Source organism: Megalops cyprinoides, chromosome 2 (assembly GCF_013368585.1).
Source record: "Megalops cyprinoides isolate fMegCyp1 chromosome 2, fMegCyp1.pri, whole genome shotgun sequence".
NCBI lineage: Eukaryota > Metazoa > Chordata > Actinopteri > Elopiformes > Megalopidae > Megalops > Megalops cyprinoides.
Genome location: NC_050584.1, coordinates 4,948,823 through 4,967,152, shown reverse-complemented (window position 1 = coordinate 4,967,152; position 18,330 = coordinate 4,948,823). Strand labels below are relative to the sequence as shown.

At 41.6% G+C, this 18,330-nt stretch overlaps 1 gene segment (V, D, J or C); it reads right to left on the bottom strand.

Moving 5' to 3' along the window:
* Window positions 1-18,330, bottom strand: part of LOC118773077 — a 113,867-nt gene that overhangs the window by 83,581 nt on the left and 11,956 nt on the right. Inside the window, 1 exon segment of the V gene segment in view lies at window positions 4,044-4,049. Coding sequence covers window positions 4,044-4,049 — 6 coding nt within the window.

Below are 18,330 nucleotides of genomic sequence, written 5' to 3'. Positions count from 1 at the left end.
AGTGCTCTGGGAGTGTTTATAGTCCTGTGAGTTTAACACTTCATGACTGAGAGCTGCCCTTCATCGCGAAAGAACCCAAAACAACAATGACTTTTATTACCATCTTCATCTGGGCAGTTGCCTTCTGTACACAAGGTAAAACAGATTTATTATGCATAATTCCACTCTACACCTTGAAATTAACATTGAAATGTTCCTGAAAATGCCCTACTCAAACTCTTTAATGAATTTCCTAATTCTGTTTTCTGTTTTGCTATACTTTTAGAAACTACAGGGCAGTACACTTTGACTCAGACTCCTGCAGTGAAAACTGTTCTTCCAGGAGAGTCAGTGTCACTGAGCTGTAAAGTCAGCAGTGCTGTGTATGGCAACAACTACCTCGCCTGGTACCTGCAGAAACCTGGAGAAGCTCCTAAACTACTGATCTATGCTGCAAGCACCCGTTACACAGGGACTCCAGATCGATTCAGTGGCAGTGGATCTGGGACTGACTTCACTCTGACCATCAGTGGAGTCCAGGCTGAAGATGCAGGAGATTACTACTGTCAGGGTGAACACTGCAGTGGTGGTAGCTGTGTGTTCACACAGTGTTAGAGAGCCGTACAAAAACCTCCCTCAGTCAGACTGCACAGTGACTGCACTGCTGCAGCTGGGACCTACTGCAGGTGCTGAGGGGGGAAGCCAAAGACATGAGATACAGTCTGTGGAGGAGCTGAATGGTAAAAGTTGGCACATTGTATTTTCATTTTCTTAAATTATTTTACAACAACAATGGCTTTTGTCATCATCTTCATTTGGGCACTCACCCCCTGCATTCACGTCAGCAGAGGACTACACAATGTTTTTCGTTTGCGATCTCATGATCTCCACATTCTATGGAGGAAATAACATAAACAATAGATACAGTAGCTCACCAAGTATAATCATGCCTCCATGTAATGTACAGTAAAAAGCAAACATAAATTTGAGACAATAATCATTGTTATAATTTCTCTTATTTTCCCCTGAATATTTCTCATGTCATTTTATCAAATAACATTTAAATTTTAAAAACATTCTTTCATATTTCTCAATCCTGGTGAATCTCTGAACATGGCATAAAAACTAATGTGGTACTGAGCCTGTGCTGTATACCAGAATGTCCATATGTCAGTTGCAGATGCAGACACGCACTTATCACAAAATACCAATAGTCCCTTCTTTCTGATCCATCATATCCACTAGGTGGCACTGCAGTCAAATATAACACTAGTGGATCCCACACAGTAAAAAGTATTTACTCACTTTGTCATAAACATAAGTATTCAAATCATGAGAATATAATTCACAGACATTAATATCAGTTTGCATAGCACAACATTTATGCATTCACATTCCATATGGAATCCTCAACATTCCCTTTGGGCTTCTGTAACATCACAATGGATCAACAGCTGTGCATCCAGCTGTGCCAAACAAACATGTAATCAGACATGCAAATATTTAGTAAGATGCTGCTTTGTACCTTAAGCTATGCACATTAAGATGCAGTTAAGACTGACTGAGTCATGCTCATCGCATGGTTCTATATAATGCTGCTTAAACTGACAGTACACCCTGATTTGTTCTGGACTCTAAAAGCTATCAGTCAAAACTCCACACCCTGTGAAAGAAACTAAAGGCCAAGTCCCTCTATAGCAGTGGCTCTGGGAACAGACAAGTCTCTGTACAGACTGCAGTCTGAAAGCAGCAATCCTGCTGCCAGCCTCAATCGACCTGTTTCCTCCCTCTCCCACTGGAACTCCCAGCATGCTCTGCTTCAGCCAGTAGTCCAAGCAGTGCCTGTTACACTTCCTGTATTAATACTGATGGAGATCTGCACATGTGAATTTGCGTCATAACACTGATACTACAAAAATGATAGTGCTGCATAAATGTATGACAGTAGCTTGTTCAGTATCTCTGCAGTAGAACAGGACTGATCTGTAGGGTTTTAGCATGTTTGTTCACTGCCTCCGCAGATAAATAGGACTGATCTGTGGGTTCATTCAACTTTATTTGACTGCTTTATTTTACTTCATTTAACTGCTATGGCAAATCCAGACCTCCGCCACCTGCTTCCTTAATATTAACCTAACGCTTCAGTATGATTCCCACATCAATGTCAAGCATAATTGATCGATAGAGCTATATAAATAACATCATGGTTTACTTTTTGCTGCTTTTACTGTTTGAAATACCTTGAAATAAACCGGAGCCTATGAGCAAATCCATATTACCCCAATTGCACCAGGCTGAAGGTTAGGTTACAACATGGTGTCCATGTATCACGTGAAAGTCCCTAAACCAGTCACAGCGCAGAACAGTTGACACTGGAGTTGGCCATACTCTCTATATACACGGCTCTGTAGACATTGATTATAACGCGCCACCAACTGGCTGGCTGGGCTGGGCATATGTAGGCTACTACTGCACTTTTGCTCAGTTTTTTTTTGCAGTTCCATGTGGATGAAAAACTTTTTGAATACGCAAAGGAAAAATATTGCTTTCAAAAATATTGCTTTCAAAATGTTCAGTAGTTCATGTTGTAGAGCTAGAAGATGGCTAGGTCTACTCCCATTGAAGTAGTAATTTTGCCTAGTTCTTTGAATAAGAAACTCTGCTTTAGCTCTCCATAACTGATTTAATCCAGTTTTTACAATACTAATTTTAGTGGCTGTTTGGACAGAGAAAGAATCTTGATTTGATCTTTCTAGTGAAGCAAGCTGAGCTTCAAGATCAACTACCTTCTTAACACGTGATTTCTGAAGATACGATGCACATGAAATTGAAAAGTTATGAATGAAGCCCTTGACTGCATCCCAAATTATACGGGGATCATCAACTGAGCCCTGATTAATTTCAATAAAATCTGAAAGTTTTGCTTTGAATTCAGTACAAAAGTTTTTTATCATGTAGAAATGCTGGATTAAATCGCCAGCGAGGGGCCCGAGGTGGTCGATTGACTAGTGAGAGTCTAAGAAGATTACTGCTGTGATCAGACAGTGACATGGGCCAAATGTCTGAATTAAGTGATGATGAGGAAAGAGTACAGGAAATAAATACAAAATCAATCCAGGAATAGGACCTGTGCCTAAATGAAAAGAAAGTATATGCTCTTGTAGAGGGATTAAGCAAACGCCGTGAATCTACCAATGATAAAAAAGACATGCAACGCCTGAGTTTATCAGTGGAGAATGCCTGAGAATGGGTTTCACTCTCTGCTGATCTATCCAGATCATGGGACGTGACAGCATTCATATCCGCCCCCATCACCACCTCAGAATCTGACATATTAAGAAGACAGTTTGTCAGTACAGAGAAAAAGCTAGGGTCATACGTGGGTGGAGCATAAACAGAAAGAAAAGCTAGTTTCCTATTGTCAACTAATACCTTTATGTGAGTTATTCTACCATCTGCGTCATTGCCCTGTTCCAGGATATTAATACTTAGGTTTCTCCGTATTAATATCTAACACCTTTAGTTCTGTTAACCGCAGTCGAACAAGAAAGAACTTTGTAAAATTTGTTGTTGCATCTGTGGACATCATCTTTCCTTAGATGAGTTTCCTGAATCAAAGCTAGATCAATTTTCCTCCTCCTCAGCCATTCTAAAAAGCACGTACGTGCGGACCATTTAAACCGTTGGCATTCCAACTCAAAATAACACTCATCACCTCTATATGCATGTGCTATGACAGAGTGAAGAACACATAAACTAAAAAGTAGAAACATCACAAAAGCTTGATTTTTGACAAAATTATTCCCCAATGTTCAGGAAAAGCACTTAATAGTAACATAAGGTGGAGTCTATAGGCTACGGACCGTTACTAACAAATAAAATAGCAAATACTGCATTGCCTGATCCTATATTGAACGCACAGAACGAATAGTAGGCTGGTTTAAGTCAGGAGGGAAAAAAAAACACGACAGTCACAGAGATCCGTCTGTTGTATAATTAAGGAAACTAAAAAATCATGTTGGCCTACTTTAAATTGTCCACTAACTTGCAGCATTTTCAACAATCCATACCTGTGAGACGAATTTGGGGTAGTGAGTCACAGAATTGGCGAGCCTCATACGGAGTTTGCAGAAATTTGGTCTCTCCATTCAGAGTAACTTTCAGAGTTGCTGGATACTGAAGGAAATTCAGGATTCCATTTTCTCTCAGCTTTTTCCTCACTGCAGCGAAGGAGCTCCGTTTCTTTGCAGTTGTGGGTGAGAAGTCGGAGAAGAAGCTGAGTGTAGCTCCGTTGACCGAGCGTATGGGGCCATGTGTGGTGCCTATCCTCCGGGTTTGGGCCAGAGGGACCAAGGGCCTTCCTCCACACTTTGGTGCCTTCTGGAAATAAATAAGAGTTCTTACAGAGTCTGATGTAATTAAGATTTTGGTTTATTGCATATGATAATCAGTCATATACAGCAAAACGGGTTGGTCCGCGGAGCAACAGGTTACAATGCATTCGCAAGCATATCCCCAAGCATTCTGCCCTCCCCTCAGCCTGCATCCATCCTTTATACCTTTTCTCACTCCTCCTATCCCAGACCCCAACTTCCAACTCCTCCCAGGCTCCTCCTTCAAGATCACCCCCTCTTCCATTTAATACACCATTATTTAATTTTTTAAGCTTTTTTAAGCTTTTTTTTTTAAAACATTTACCCCGCCTAGAAAATCCCATAAACACCATAGTCATCAATTGTGTATTGTTTTTAAACATAACTTCTGAAATTTCCCATTATTTCCACTCCACACCTGTATGATTTTTAAACATAATTAAATAATACAGAGTTCATTTTATTTTTAAGAGAAGATACAATAAGCGTGACCGTAAAACAATAGGAGAAGTGAAGGGAGAGAAGATACAATAAGCGTAGACCGTAAACCAATAGGAGAAGTGAAGGGAGAGAATATACAATAAGTGTAGACTATGAACCAATAGGAGAAGTGAAGGGAGAGAAGATACAATAAGCGTAGACTATGAACCAATAGGAGAAGTGAAGGGAGAGAAGATACAATAAGCGTAGACTATGAACCAATAGGAGAGGATGGCATGACTATGGAATAACAACATTCGCACAAAGGTTCTGGAGTGACGTCCAAGGAGGGGCAATGCTGAAGGCAGTGTTCCTTCTTCAAGGTTGCATATTCTGATATCAACTGTCCTGCAATAACTTTCAAATACTTATAACCTAGAATAACCCCTGGCCTTACCCAAACCCATAATCACACACAATAACAGCATATTAATAACAGTACTTAATGCTTTTCCAATAGCGGCACTTTAATCAACACTATCATTAAATGCTTATTAATTGTAGTGCTTATGTAGCAAATCAACAATATCATGTAATGCTTATTAATTGTAGTACTTAATATAGTGCTTTAAGTAACAATATCAATGCCTTTCATTAATAACAGTGCTTTAGTGCATACTAGTGCTTTAGGCCTCACATAAGGCCTCACATTCTCCACCACACATGCATCCTGGCTTCATGGAGAATGACATTGTCAGTGCTCCCTCCCCCTAGCTGTTATGTTTTTGTTTTTCCCTGTCCATGTGCTTTTGTTTTCCTTGTGTTCTAGCCCTGCCCCGCTCTTCGCCCACCCGATCGTCTCCACCTGCCTGCCTGCACACCTGCTTCCTATCTCCTCATCAGCCCAGCCCTATATCTACCCTGCTTGTCTCTGTCTTGTTGCCAGTTCGTCGCAGTGTGCCTTTACCTGTCTCGTTCCCGCCGTGTTTTCTGCTTGATCGCTGTTCCCCGAATCGACCCTGCCTGCTCTTCGACCTTGCTCCTGCCTGCTGTCCTGCCTTGTTCACCTGATCTTCCTGACTACCTGGTTTGACCCTGCCTGTCCCCGGCTTTGATTCCTGACTGTGTTTGGACTGCCTTCCTGGTATTTTGACCCTGCCTGTTTTGGACTGCCTGTTTGTTCTTCGAGTCTGTTAATAAACGCCTGGATTTTGGAGTTCTCGTGGTCCGCGCCTGAGTCCTTGCCTGTGCCCTGACAGACATCTCTGTCATTACAGCGTAGAAGCTTAAAGATGAACACTCGAGGTCTCCTAGCGTTGGGAGAAGCAGTGGAGTAAATGCGGTGAGCACGTTCGATTTCAATTTCTCTACCTGTCAGTGAGGGGAACCAGACTGGTAATGACCGCTTGAGAAAATCCACAGGATCATTTTTCCGTACCCTCGGGGAGACCAAGCAGACGGAGATTGTTGCGTCTGTTCCGGTCCTGTAGATCAACAATTTGTTGCTCCAGAGTGTCCAAGCGCCAGGCATGACTGTTTAGGGTTTTTTTTCTGCTCCCTCTGTTCGCCTGTTAACGAGTCAGTGTTCGAGCATATCGTAGTCATGTGTGAAGCGAACTCATTTCTCATTGCAGCTAACTCCGACTTCTTGTCAGAGAATGGACTCGAGCCTTGCCAGAGACTCCGCCATGTTAGCTGAATTAGCACGATTGTCCTCCGGTTTCTGCTTCTTCTTGTGTGGAGACGAAGATTGAGTTAGAGTGAACTGTTTACACACCGTTGCCATTTAAAAATATAAACTGACAAAAATAAAACAACTTATTCCGTCAAAAAAGGGGATGAAATTCAAAATGAGGGCCGTATGCCAGGAGCTCTGTCAATGTCCGGCAACTCCATGGTTGTGTCATGTGATCCCCGGGAAGGCATTTTCTGAAGAAAGAACCTTCAAAATAAATTATGACTAAACACTGATTAATTGAAGCAAACCTTGTTAAAAAAATTGTGAATAACTTAGTAAAAACTATACTTCTCTTTTTACAGAAACTATGAATCAAAGTGATCTGCCCCAGTCTCCTGCAGCGAAAACTGCAGGTGGGCTGTAAAACCAGCAGAGATGTAGATGGTGACTGTGGTGGGGATAAGCCTTGTCTGTCCCGGTACCAACAGAAACCTACCTGGAGAAGCTCCTAAACTCTGATCAATTTAGCAAGCACCCGTGAGTCAGGGATTCCAGATCGATTCAGTGGCAGTGGATCTGGGACTGACTTCACTCTGACCATCAGTGGAGTCCAGGCTGAAGATGCAGGAGATTACTACTGTCAGAGTGTACACTGCAGTGGTGGTAGCTGTGTGTTCACACAGTGTTAGAGAGCTGTACAAAAACCTCCCTCAGTCAGACTGCACAGTGACTGCACTGCTGCAGCTGGGACCTACTGCAGGTGCTGAGGGGCCAATGACACCAGATACAATGTGTGGAGGAGGCTGAATTTCAAACACAGAGAGATATAGATATGTATAAACACGTGAGTCAGGAATTAAAGTAAGGGATGCAATTTCACTGCCCTCCATGTACGGTATATTTTTTATAGTTACTCAGTCACTCTATCAGTCTATATGAAACACCTCAAAAATCCACATAACATAAAAATATATTGTCATATTTGTGATGCAACAGCTTCATTCAAAATAACAAGAATGAATGATGCTGTATGCCTCCCAACATTAAAACTGAATAGACATAATGTGTTGTGTGTGGTCCATAGTAATCTGGAGCTGAAGTGATTGAATGTTTCTGATCAGTGACACAGGAGAGGAGGCAGCTGATCCCAGTCAGCCCTCAGTTAGGAGCTCTGATGCAGCAGGACAGAGACATGAGGAGAGATCCTGTCCCAGAGACAGCAGTGAGAGTCAGAGACATGAGGAGAGATCCTGTCCCAGAGACAGCAGTGAGAGTCAGAGACATGAGGAGAGATCCTGTCCCAGAGACAGCAGTGAGAGACAGAGACATGCTTTTATTTCACATCATATTTTCATCTGATTTGAAAATGCCTCTCCATGCCTGGTTAAATCCCTAAAAATATAAAATTTGGCAAACAAATACTGTTCCATGCCAGTTAGGTTGCTTGGCCTTAGTGGACATGATACAAGCCTCAGACAAAACAACATTCCCTGAATGAATACATATGGAATCACTAACCTTCCATACTAGTATTACACATAATGTAGAAATGAACAGTTAAAAGGCAATTAGTATTATAATATATGCCAAACACATTGACAAAAAAGAGGTTGTCACATTTCCTTTTAGGTATTTCCTGTAGGTAGCCTATAGTAATTTGTAAAGGGTTGATATTTTGGGACAGAGACTTAGAGGTGTCAGAGTGAAAGAAGAAGAAAGACAAAGGAACAGAATAAGTGTGCTGGAGGTGGGTGTGTAAAAGAATGAATTAAAGTGAATGTCCCAGCCAGACTTCATTAGGCGCTTGAACCGGGAACCTCACTCTACACAAAATAAGCAAAAAAAATCTAATTATCAAAACATGACAAGATGCACCAGCATCTCCACACACAAGTTATGAGATTTAACGGGGTCAGAGGTCAAACATCCAGGAAGGAGGGTTACCTGGACCAGGAGAGACACTCATAGATTTACCAGCAGAAATAAAACTGTGAGTAAAAAGCACCATCTGTATCTCTAGTGAAGTTACTGCACAAACACTCTGACAGTGACCAGCCCTTTAAATATAATGTTCATGTATAGACATGTACTTTTACTGTCTCTGTCTTGTCTTTCTTTTGTTCAAGCTACTCTTGATAATCTGCTTTCATGAATATGTGACATTTTACAGCAGGTCATATTCCTTTGTGAAAGTATGAATTGGTAAACATTCAGTCATCAGATATGGCTACACTGGCACACTGTTACATAATTACGCAGACAAGGTGTCAATGACTAGTTTACAGGGTCATAAAACAGTTGCAATAGGGTAATCACAATGTGTTCTGACTCCTCTCCATCACAGCACACAACACCGTTCACCACAGTTCACAGCACTGCTTGGCTACATGTGCCCGCTGTAGAGCATTTGCATAGAGGAGACACTTTGCATTGGCAGCACATGCTTCAGTGCTCTGGGAGTGTTTATAGTCTTGTGAGTTTAACACTTCATGACTGAGAGCTATCCTTCATGGCAACAGAACCCACAACAACAATGACTTTTATCACCATCTTCATCTGGGCAGTTGCCTTCTGCACTCAAGGTGAGAGGATTTTGCATTTATTTTTCATTTAATTAATAAACATTTTAGTTTGAAATGAGGGAATTCATGTAAGGAGAAAGTGCTTAAATTGTCTAAATAGTTAATTAATTCATCATCACTTCTTTGTGTTCTTCTGATTTCCAGAAACTACAGGGCAGTACACTGTGACTCAGACTCCTGCAGTGAAAGTTGTTCAGTCAGGAGACACAGTCACTATGAGCTGTAAAGTCAGCAGCGCTGTATACAGAGATTCTGATGGAGACTGGTTACACTGGTACCAGCAGAAGCCTGGAGAAGCTCTAAAGCTCCTCATCTATTATACAAGTAGACGTCACTCAGGGACTCCAACTCGAATCAGTGGCAGTGGATCTGGGACTGACTTCACTCTGACCATCAGTGGAGTCCAGGCTGAAGATGCAGGAGATTACTACTGTCAGAGTTTTCACTACCCTAACAGTGTCAGTGTGTTCACACAGTGTTAGAGAGCCGTACAAAAACCTCTCTAAGTCAGACTGCACAGTGACTGCACTGCTGCAGCTGGGACCTACTGCAGGTGCTGAGGGGGAAGCCAATGATGCAAATGATGCAGATACAGTCTGTGGAGGAGATCATCTGTGCATAGTTCTAGTACTACTACTGCTACTACTACTACTACTACTAATAATAATAATAATAATAATAACAACATAATTATTTTGTGGAGGAGAATAACTATAAAAATTAAGATTTCAAAAGAAAAATGCATTTTTTTATTTCTGTCTAGATATTTCTTTCTATCATTTCTTCTGTCTGTCTGTCTGTCATCTCCTGTACATTTTGAGAATGGATGTCTTTGGAGAGTTTTATACTTTCACATGTAAACACATCTTCCTTCTCATACTGCGCAGGTTGATTGAGTTCTGTCAGTTGCTACATTGAATACAGTTTAAAATCAGCCTATTGTTGCATGACCAACATTCCCATCCCGGCATTCCATTCTGTCTATTGTTACAGACAGTGTAGAGCTAAACTTTCTAACATGTGAAAACACAGCCGATGACTTATACTTACAAATTCCTCTGCCAACCAAGCACACACTTTACACACACATAAACACACACACTAAAGCCCTGCAACCCAGCCTAACCCAATAGGACCTAAAGAACAATGTCGGGACCGGACCAGTTATAGCACTCGGGTTCAGTTCAGGTTGGGCTCGATGTTTGTAGATGTCAGGTTTTAAATGCACTGTTGTCTGAAGTCTGGGTTAATATTTCGCCTTGAATGAACGACATATACACAAAAGCCTCAACATAGATAACTACCCTTAGGTTAATGCCCCTAGGAGTTTAATGCCCCCAGAATGCCCCCACCCTTCACAAGTAACTGCATTTTACATTATTTCCCAATCTGCTATGTCACATCCTTTCACCAAGGATACTTACCCCAACCAATATAATTACTCAATATACCTGCCAATACTCTGCCCACCTATCCTTCAGTAACCCCCCCATTCTTCGTATCACCAGAAATCTATCCCCACCCCCCATAACTACTCCCACCTTTTCTGTTCCAGAGTGCTTTACCATGGAACAACTGTCCTTCGTCAACCATAACTACATTTTACATTTACATTTATTCATTTGGCAGACGCTTTTATCCAAAGCGACTTACATAGGTTACAGTTCATTACAATGTTATCCATTTATACAGCCAGATATTTACTGAGGCAATTGTAGGTTAAGTACCTTGCCCAAGGGTACAGCAGCAGTGTCCCAGTGGGGATCGAACCGGCAACCTGTCGGTTATGAGTCCTGCTCCTTAACTACCCCTGAACCTTCAAGTCTACCCTGCTGTAATTAAGCCTCAACCTTTATATCCTAATACTTCGGATCATCTAAAAATGGGGAATTGCACACAAAAGTGTCGTTATTTTAAAGCAGTAAAACAGACATGTGTAGACATGTCCATAAATGAAATATTACAATGTGGACTCGTCTCTCATATTCTTCATTTATTCACAAATCCACGCTGCTTGAGCACAGAGCAAAAATAATAATATTGACACAACTGCTGTCTCTCCGTAAAAATTAACTATTTAGAAATTAAGATACACGTGTTTTTAATAAATAACGAGTAATAATTATTTGACAAACCTCCTTAAAGCTTCAAAATGTAATGTAGCAACGATTATTTACTACCAGCATTTGGAAGTGAGAGTTACTGTGTGATTAATCAATAACCAAAAACAAAGCAGAGCAGAAGGAAGCTCCAGAATGTGCCCTGCTGCCACAGGGTCTCTGACACTGCATCAGAGAGTGAGACACAGACACAGCTGCACCAGACCGGCAGGGAGGCAGAGGATGAGAGTCAGACCCTGGAGGCCAGCGACACACCGGCAGTGCCAGAGACTCATCCCCCTGAGGCTGTAGAGGATGCTGAGCTCGTCTGCTGATGCTACAAGCACAGAGGAGGACAATGAGGTGCCAGAGCTGCTAGCATGTTAATCCAATGAGGAATATAGTGGTCTTCTGCAAGCTGAGATAGATGAACAGCTTGATGATTTAATAGAGAACATTCCCAATTCATTTAACCCATCATACTGTTTACAGGTGCAGTGCAGTACAGTTGGCCAGTCATTCAGTAAATGAGCAGAGCAGACTTCAGAGACATACTTAAAAATGACTGTATTTCATATATAATTTATGCATTTTAAATTACATACAACAATAATGTAATATATAATTACATACAATTATATTTGTTTTACAGAAAGCGGGAGACAGAAGCATATATCTTAGTATGTGTGTCATGAAAATGGTGTCATAAATACAAGTGAATTATTCACACACATCATGAAACTGTAACCGTAACTCACTTGTTTCTTTTATGATGGCCACCTCCTTTGAGGTAGCCCATGTCTGTTGTGCTGGAGATGAACTACTCCAAAGTTATCATTATGGCAGTTGCCTGGCACCTCAGTTAGTTACACATGGTTTCAGTGCTCCCAGGCGTGGTTTAATGCGGCAGACACAATGTTTTGACTCAGCTCGGAGTGGCTTCAAACAGCTGGACTTGTGTCCTCCCTCCCTTGAATCCCTTCCTCCACCCTTCAGCCTATCACAACAGACTTACGCATATATTAGCATAACAAAGGCTTCTGTAAGTTTTCAACTTTTTTACTGTGCTGGTTAACAATTACAAATAGATACATGTTCATACAAAAACTTATCTAGAAATGTGAGACTTAACTCTCTTTATGCTTCTTCACTCATTTGCTATTTATTTTTTTTTCTGCTTATTACCTCATTGACAAGAACCTTTTTACAGCCCCACCATGCAAACAATCACAGGATCATCTACATATACCCCACCTTCTGACAAGGGACCTGGCACACCTTTGCGTGTAAGAACTGCCTGTACCTCATCAGCAACATGGCAAGTCAAGGCTAAGAGGGAGTTACAGTGAATATGAAATTAGGCCAAGGAAGCAGTAGTGATTTTAATAGGATTCAATATTATTTCCTAACATCTGGTAAAATGTTTGATCTTTTCTTAAAGAAATGAGTCATATTTAGTTAATCTGTTGATTAGTAAAACATGAGTGGTCAGTAAGATGTTCTGACTCAAACTTTACATAATGTAAACTTTGATAAGAACAACGCAGAAAAGTTGCTTTACATACTCCCTCTAAATCATACACATTACAGAGCACTGTGTGGCTACAAGTTCCTGCTGTACCCAGGAAGAGCATTTGCAAAGAGAAGATACTTTGCATTGGCAGCACATGCTTCAGTGCTCTGGGAGTGTTTATAGTCCTGTGAGTTTAACACTTCATGACTGAGAGCTGTTCTTCAACAGAACCCACAACAACAATGACTTTTATCACCATCTTCATCTGGGCACTTGCCTTTTGCACTCAAGGTAAGAAGGGTTTATTTGTTAATTTGTTCATGTTTTATTTATTTAACGAAATTGCAAACCATCAAATTATGTACAATGAGAAGTTTCAGTTCAAGAATATTTGCTTCATAAAATTGACCAATCATGCCCTAATTACATTTGTTCATTTATTGTTTCATTTTTGTTTTCTGATTTTCAGAAACTACAGGGCAGTATACTGTGACTCAGACTCCTGCAGTGAAAACTGTTCTTCCAGGAGAGTCAGTGTCATTGAGCTGTAAAGTCAGCAGCGCTGTGTACAAAGATTCTTATGGCAACTGCCTGTACTGGTACCTGCAGAAACGTGGAGAAGCTCCTAAACTCCTCATCTATTTAGCAAGCAACCGACACACAGGGACTCCAGCTCGATTCAGTGGCAGTGGATCTGGGACTGACTTCACTCTGACCATCAGTGGAGTCCAGGCTGAAGATGCAGGAGATTACTACTGTCAGAGTTTTCACTACCCTAATAGTGTTGCTGTGTTCACACAGTGTTAGAGAGCCGTACAAAAACCTCCCTCAGTCAGACTGCACAGTGACTGCACTGCTGCAGCTGGGACCTACTGCAGGTGCTGAGGGGGAAGCCGAACACATGAGATACAGTGTGTGGAGGAGCTGAATGGTAAAAGTTGGCACATTGTATTTTCTCTCATGTTTTCATTATTTTACAACAACAATGGCTTTTGTCATCATCTTCATTTGAGCACTCACCCTCTGCATTCATGGTAAAATTGACTTAGGAGTAAGAATTTGGGGAATTCAGGATAAATGTCTTTTTAAAAGGCAATGCCTATGCCTACCTTGCCTATATCACTATGGAACATTAGTTACTGTTATCAAGCTATCGGCCATGATTAGCTTTCTGCCGGGAACAGCTTCAAATAGCCTCCTTTAAGAAATGGTATATGGAGTATACTTTGGGCAAAATTTAAATTCAAAAGAAACACCTGACCAAGTCATTGCGTTAGAGTGGCCAGGTTGATATCCCAATGGGGACAGTGTCAGCTGTTCACATGACCCTGCTCAATTGATATCACAGAATGCCACTACTTCTGAAAGTTACCTTGTCAGAACGTAACATCTTCATGCAACATCACGTTACATTGTAGTACTAGAAGTACTAAAGCTGTAATTTCCACTAGATGTCAGCAGAGGATTGCACAATGTCTCTTTTTTGCAATCTCATGACAAGAACACTAGTATCCATTCGGTAGCCATGAAATATACAAAGTGACGACAGTGATCATACTCAGCCATGTCATATTGATATCCCAGCATTCAAAGTGACCAAAGGGACAGAACCATGTGCTTGGGCGAGAGAAAGAAGAGCTACACTCCCTTTACGAGCACAGCTCAAAGTGCTTAATGTCCAAATGATTCTTGGCACAAACACTGTCAGATGAGAATGTGTAAAGGAGAATGTGTGGAGATTTGCTGTTCCGGAAAACACTGAAGTGGCTCTTAAAACAGCAGTCCTCTCATGGTGTATATATAAGCAGACTGTTCCTGTATGAGTCTGCTGTGATGAGCCAGCATGGCTGCAAGAGGAGAACTCAGTGGCTGTATTTTCTTGGCATGGCCTGGGTCCATTCATTTCATTAGAAGGCAGAGTATCCATGACAACGTTTCCATATCACCCTGGCTGCACACAGTGAATCAGCTCTCTACTGTGTGACACTTTATGGGTGTTTCTATTTTTCATCTTCCACCTGTATGTGTTAATAACAGGTATATGAGAATAAAGGTATGGAAGCAGAAGGCTGCAATACCCAATACAAATTCCAGCCCCTCCTGACCAAACCATAATATCCATGAGGGGGAACCCCAGTCAAACAGAACAGTCATTTCAAATGTGAATCCCATCCTTGTGAAAAACTAGTTAAGTCTTTCCATGAAATAATCACCATTCATTATTCTCACCTCCTCATGACTTTTCAGAGTCCTGTGTTGATTAGTGAGAATGTATTTTTAGGAAATTAATGAGACGGCTTCTGTTCAGCACAGAAAAAAAGGAATTATATATATAATGTGTATATATATAAATAATGAAATAAATGCATAAATAAATCAGAAGGTTTCATCTTTAATGTTATCACTCCAGAGAAAACTACAGTATCCTAAGTTTAAAGGTGTACTTTTTTCCATTTCACATTGCATCAGAGACTAACATTTACTCTATTAAAATTGGGCTCTGAAAGTTAATTTCTGTAGGAATAGCAGCAACAGTGATTAGCTTTCGTATAATCAGTCTACATTGCCTTGTTTGATTAATTTACACAAACACAAATCCTTTTTGTTGACATGGAAATTCAGCTTCAGCGGAAGCAGCCAGACCTGCAAGAAAAGAGAATGACACTGGCTGGCCTTCACTTTATGCACAGTTTCATTTTGAAGCCAGTTACATTTTTACATATCTGAATGTTTAGGTTTTCCTTGTTCTGGGTACAACTTTTAATAGAACTAGATTTCAAAATAAACATAACCACGTCTGCAAATTTAACTAATTTTTATTGCTATGCTGTAATTATGGGATTGCTTTTTTTTTCAGAATCCAGCGGACAGATCACAGTGACTCAGACTCCTGCAGTGAAAACTGTTCTACTAGGAGAGACAGTCACTGTGGGCTGTAAAGCCAGCACTCCTCTAACTGGTTGTAGCCCACCCTGTCTATCCTGGTACCTGCAGAAACCTGGAGAAGCTCCTAAACTCCTCATTTATACAGCAAGCACCCGTCACACGGAGACTCCAGATCGATTCAGTGGCAGTGGATCTGGGACTGACTTCACTCTGACCATCAGTGGAGTCCAGGCAGAAGATGCAGGAGATTACTACTGTCAGAGTATACACTGCAGTGGTGGTAGCTGTGTGTTCACACAAGGGTAGAGAGCTGTACAAAAACCTCCCTCAGTCAGACTGCACAGTGACTGCACTGCTGCAGCTGGGACCTACTGCAGGTGCCAATGACACCAGGCACAGTCTGTGGAGGAGGCTGAATTTCAAACACAGAGAGATACAGATATGTATGAACAAGTGAAAAGTTTTTGTAAGTAAGGTATGTATAAACAAGTGAGTCAGGAATTAAAGGAAGGAATACAAGTTCACTGCCCTCCACGTACAGTATATTTTTCATAGTTAATCTATCGCTCTATCAGTCTATATGAAACACCTGAAAAATCCACATAACATAAAAATATATTTGTCATATTTGTGATACAACAGCTTCATTCAAAATGACAAGAATGAATGATGCTGTATGCCTCCCAAGATTAAAACTGAGTAGACATAATGTGTTGTGTGTGGTCCATAGTAATCAGGAGCTGAAGTGATTGAATGTTTCTGATCAGAGGCACAGGAGAGGAGGCAGCTTATCCCAGTCAGAGACATGAGGAGAGATCCTGTCCCAGAGACAGCAGTGAGAGACACAGACATGAGGAGAGATCCTGTCCCAGAGACAGCAGTGAGAGACAGAGACATGAGGAGAGAGCCTGTCCCAGAGACAGCAGTGAGAGACAGAGACATGAGGAGAGATCCTGTCCCAGAGACAGCAGTGAGAGACACAGACATGAGGAGAGATCCTGTCCCAGAGACAGCAGTGAGAGACAGAGACAGACATGAGGAGAGATCCTGTCCCAGAGACAGCAGTGAGAGACAGAGACAGACATGAGGAGAGATCCTGTCCCAGAGACAGCAGTGAGAGACACAGACATGAGGAGAGATCCTGTCCCAGAGACAGCAGTGAGAGACAGAGACTGACATGAGGAGAGAGTGAAGTGAGCAGTGTCCCCCTCTCTGTGAAACAGTAGAGTCTCACTTCAGATCTCCTCCAACTGCATGTGATTCCATGTTTGGTTCCACTTGTGACAAAATGCAAACTGTCCTTCCTCAAAACCTTACTTTCACATTATATTTTAATCTGATTTGAAAAATGCCTCTCCATGCAGGGTTAAATTCCTTGAATATATGACATTTGGTGCACATATACTTACATTTACATTTACATTTATTTATTTAGCAGACGCTTTTATCCAAAGCGACTTACAAAAGTGCATACAGCAAGTATAGCGACAGTACGGGGACAGGATGTGTACAGTTCCACAATGAGACAGTTCTCAGCTGAGAGCAGCGTCTGTTTGAGGACACAGTACTATTAGATTTGTACAATTACAGCCTATAGGGCAACTAATACGATACACATGACACATACACATGACACATAGACATGGTACATATATTGTTCCATGTCTAACAGTTAAAAATGCACTCTTGGTTTTAGTGACTTTGTCAGGGCTCAGGCAGGGACTCAAGCGCAGACAGCGGAATGGGGTGCACAACGCGATGTTTAATAAAGCCAAGACGGGGAATCCAGAAGACGTAGTCGAAACGGGCGAAGTCAGAAAACCAGAGAAACACGGCAACAATACCAAAAGTCGGATCCAAAAAACGTAGTCAAGAAAACGGGCAAGGGTTCAGAAAAACAGCAAGCAGGCAGGCAGGCAGGCAGAACAGGAACAAACGGCTTGTAGCGACACAGACGAACTGAGACGAACTCGCAATGAGACAGAAACAAACGAGGAATATATAGGGCAAGGCAGATAACAAGATGGGGTTCAGGTGTGCAGGTAGGCGGGTGGAGCCTGTCAGATGACCAGGTGGGCGGAGACAGGGCGGAGAGCAGGGCAGGGCTGGAACACAGGGAAAAACAAAAGCACATGGACAGGGAAAACAACAAAAACCAAAACAAACCCGGCTAGGGAGCCGCAGTCCTGACAGACTTTCACCAAAATTTAAATAATGTTCTATGTAAATAAGTTTGAGAGACCTCTACTGGTTAAATATGGCAACTGCATCTGTGCATTATTAGTACTGTACAGTTTCTACCTCCGGCAGATGCCACTGTACGATCTGCAAGAGGTAGGTGACGCAAGCCTGAGCTCTGTTCACAGTTTTCCTAAAAAAAGGTTAAAGCAACGTCATATGTATTTGAAACAATATATTGGTATAGCTATGCATACTCTTGAGGAATGCTAAGTACAATGTACAGTTTATTCCATGCATTCATGATATGAAATTTTAGCTATCCACTGTTGTCTAGCTAGCAGCCGTATGTGAAACGAATGTGATGACAGTTATGCCTAATGACAATATGAACTGGGAAACTGAAATCATTTTATTTTATTTCTATTGTGATCTGCACAGATTAGCAGTTGCCTAACTGTCAGTGCTCCCGCCCCCTAGCTGTTGTGTTTTTGTTTTTCCCTGTCCATGTGCTTTTGTTTTCCTTGTGTTCTAGCCCTGCCCCGCTCTCCGCCCACCCGATCATCTCCACCTGCTTGCCTGCACACCTGCTTCCCATCATCTCATCAGCCCAGCCCTATAT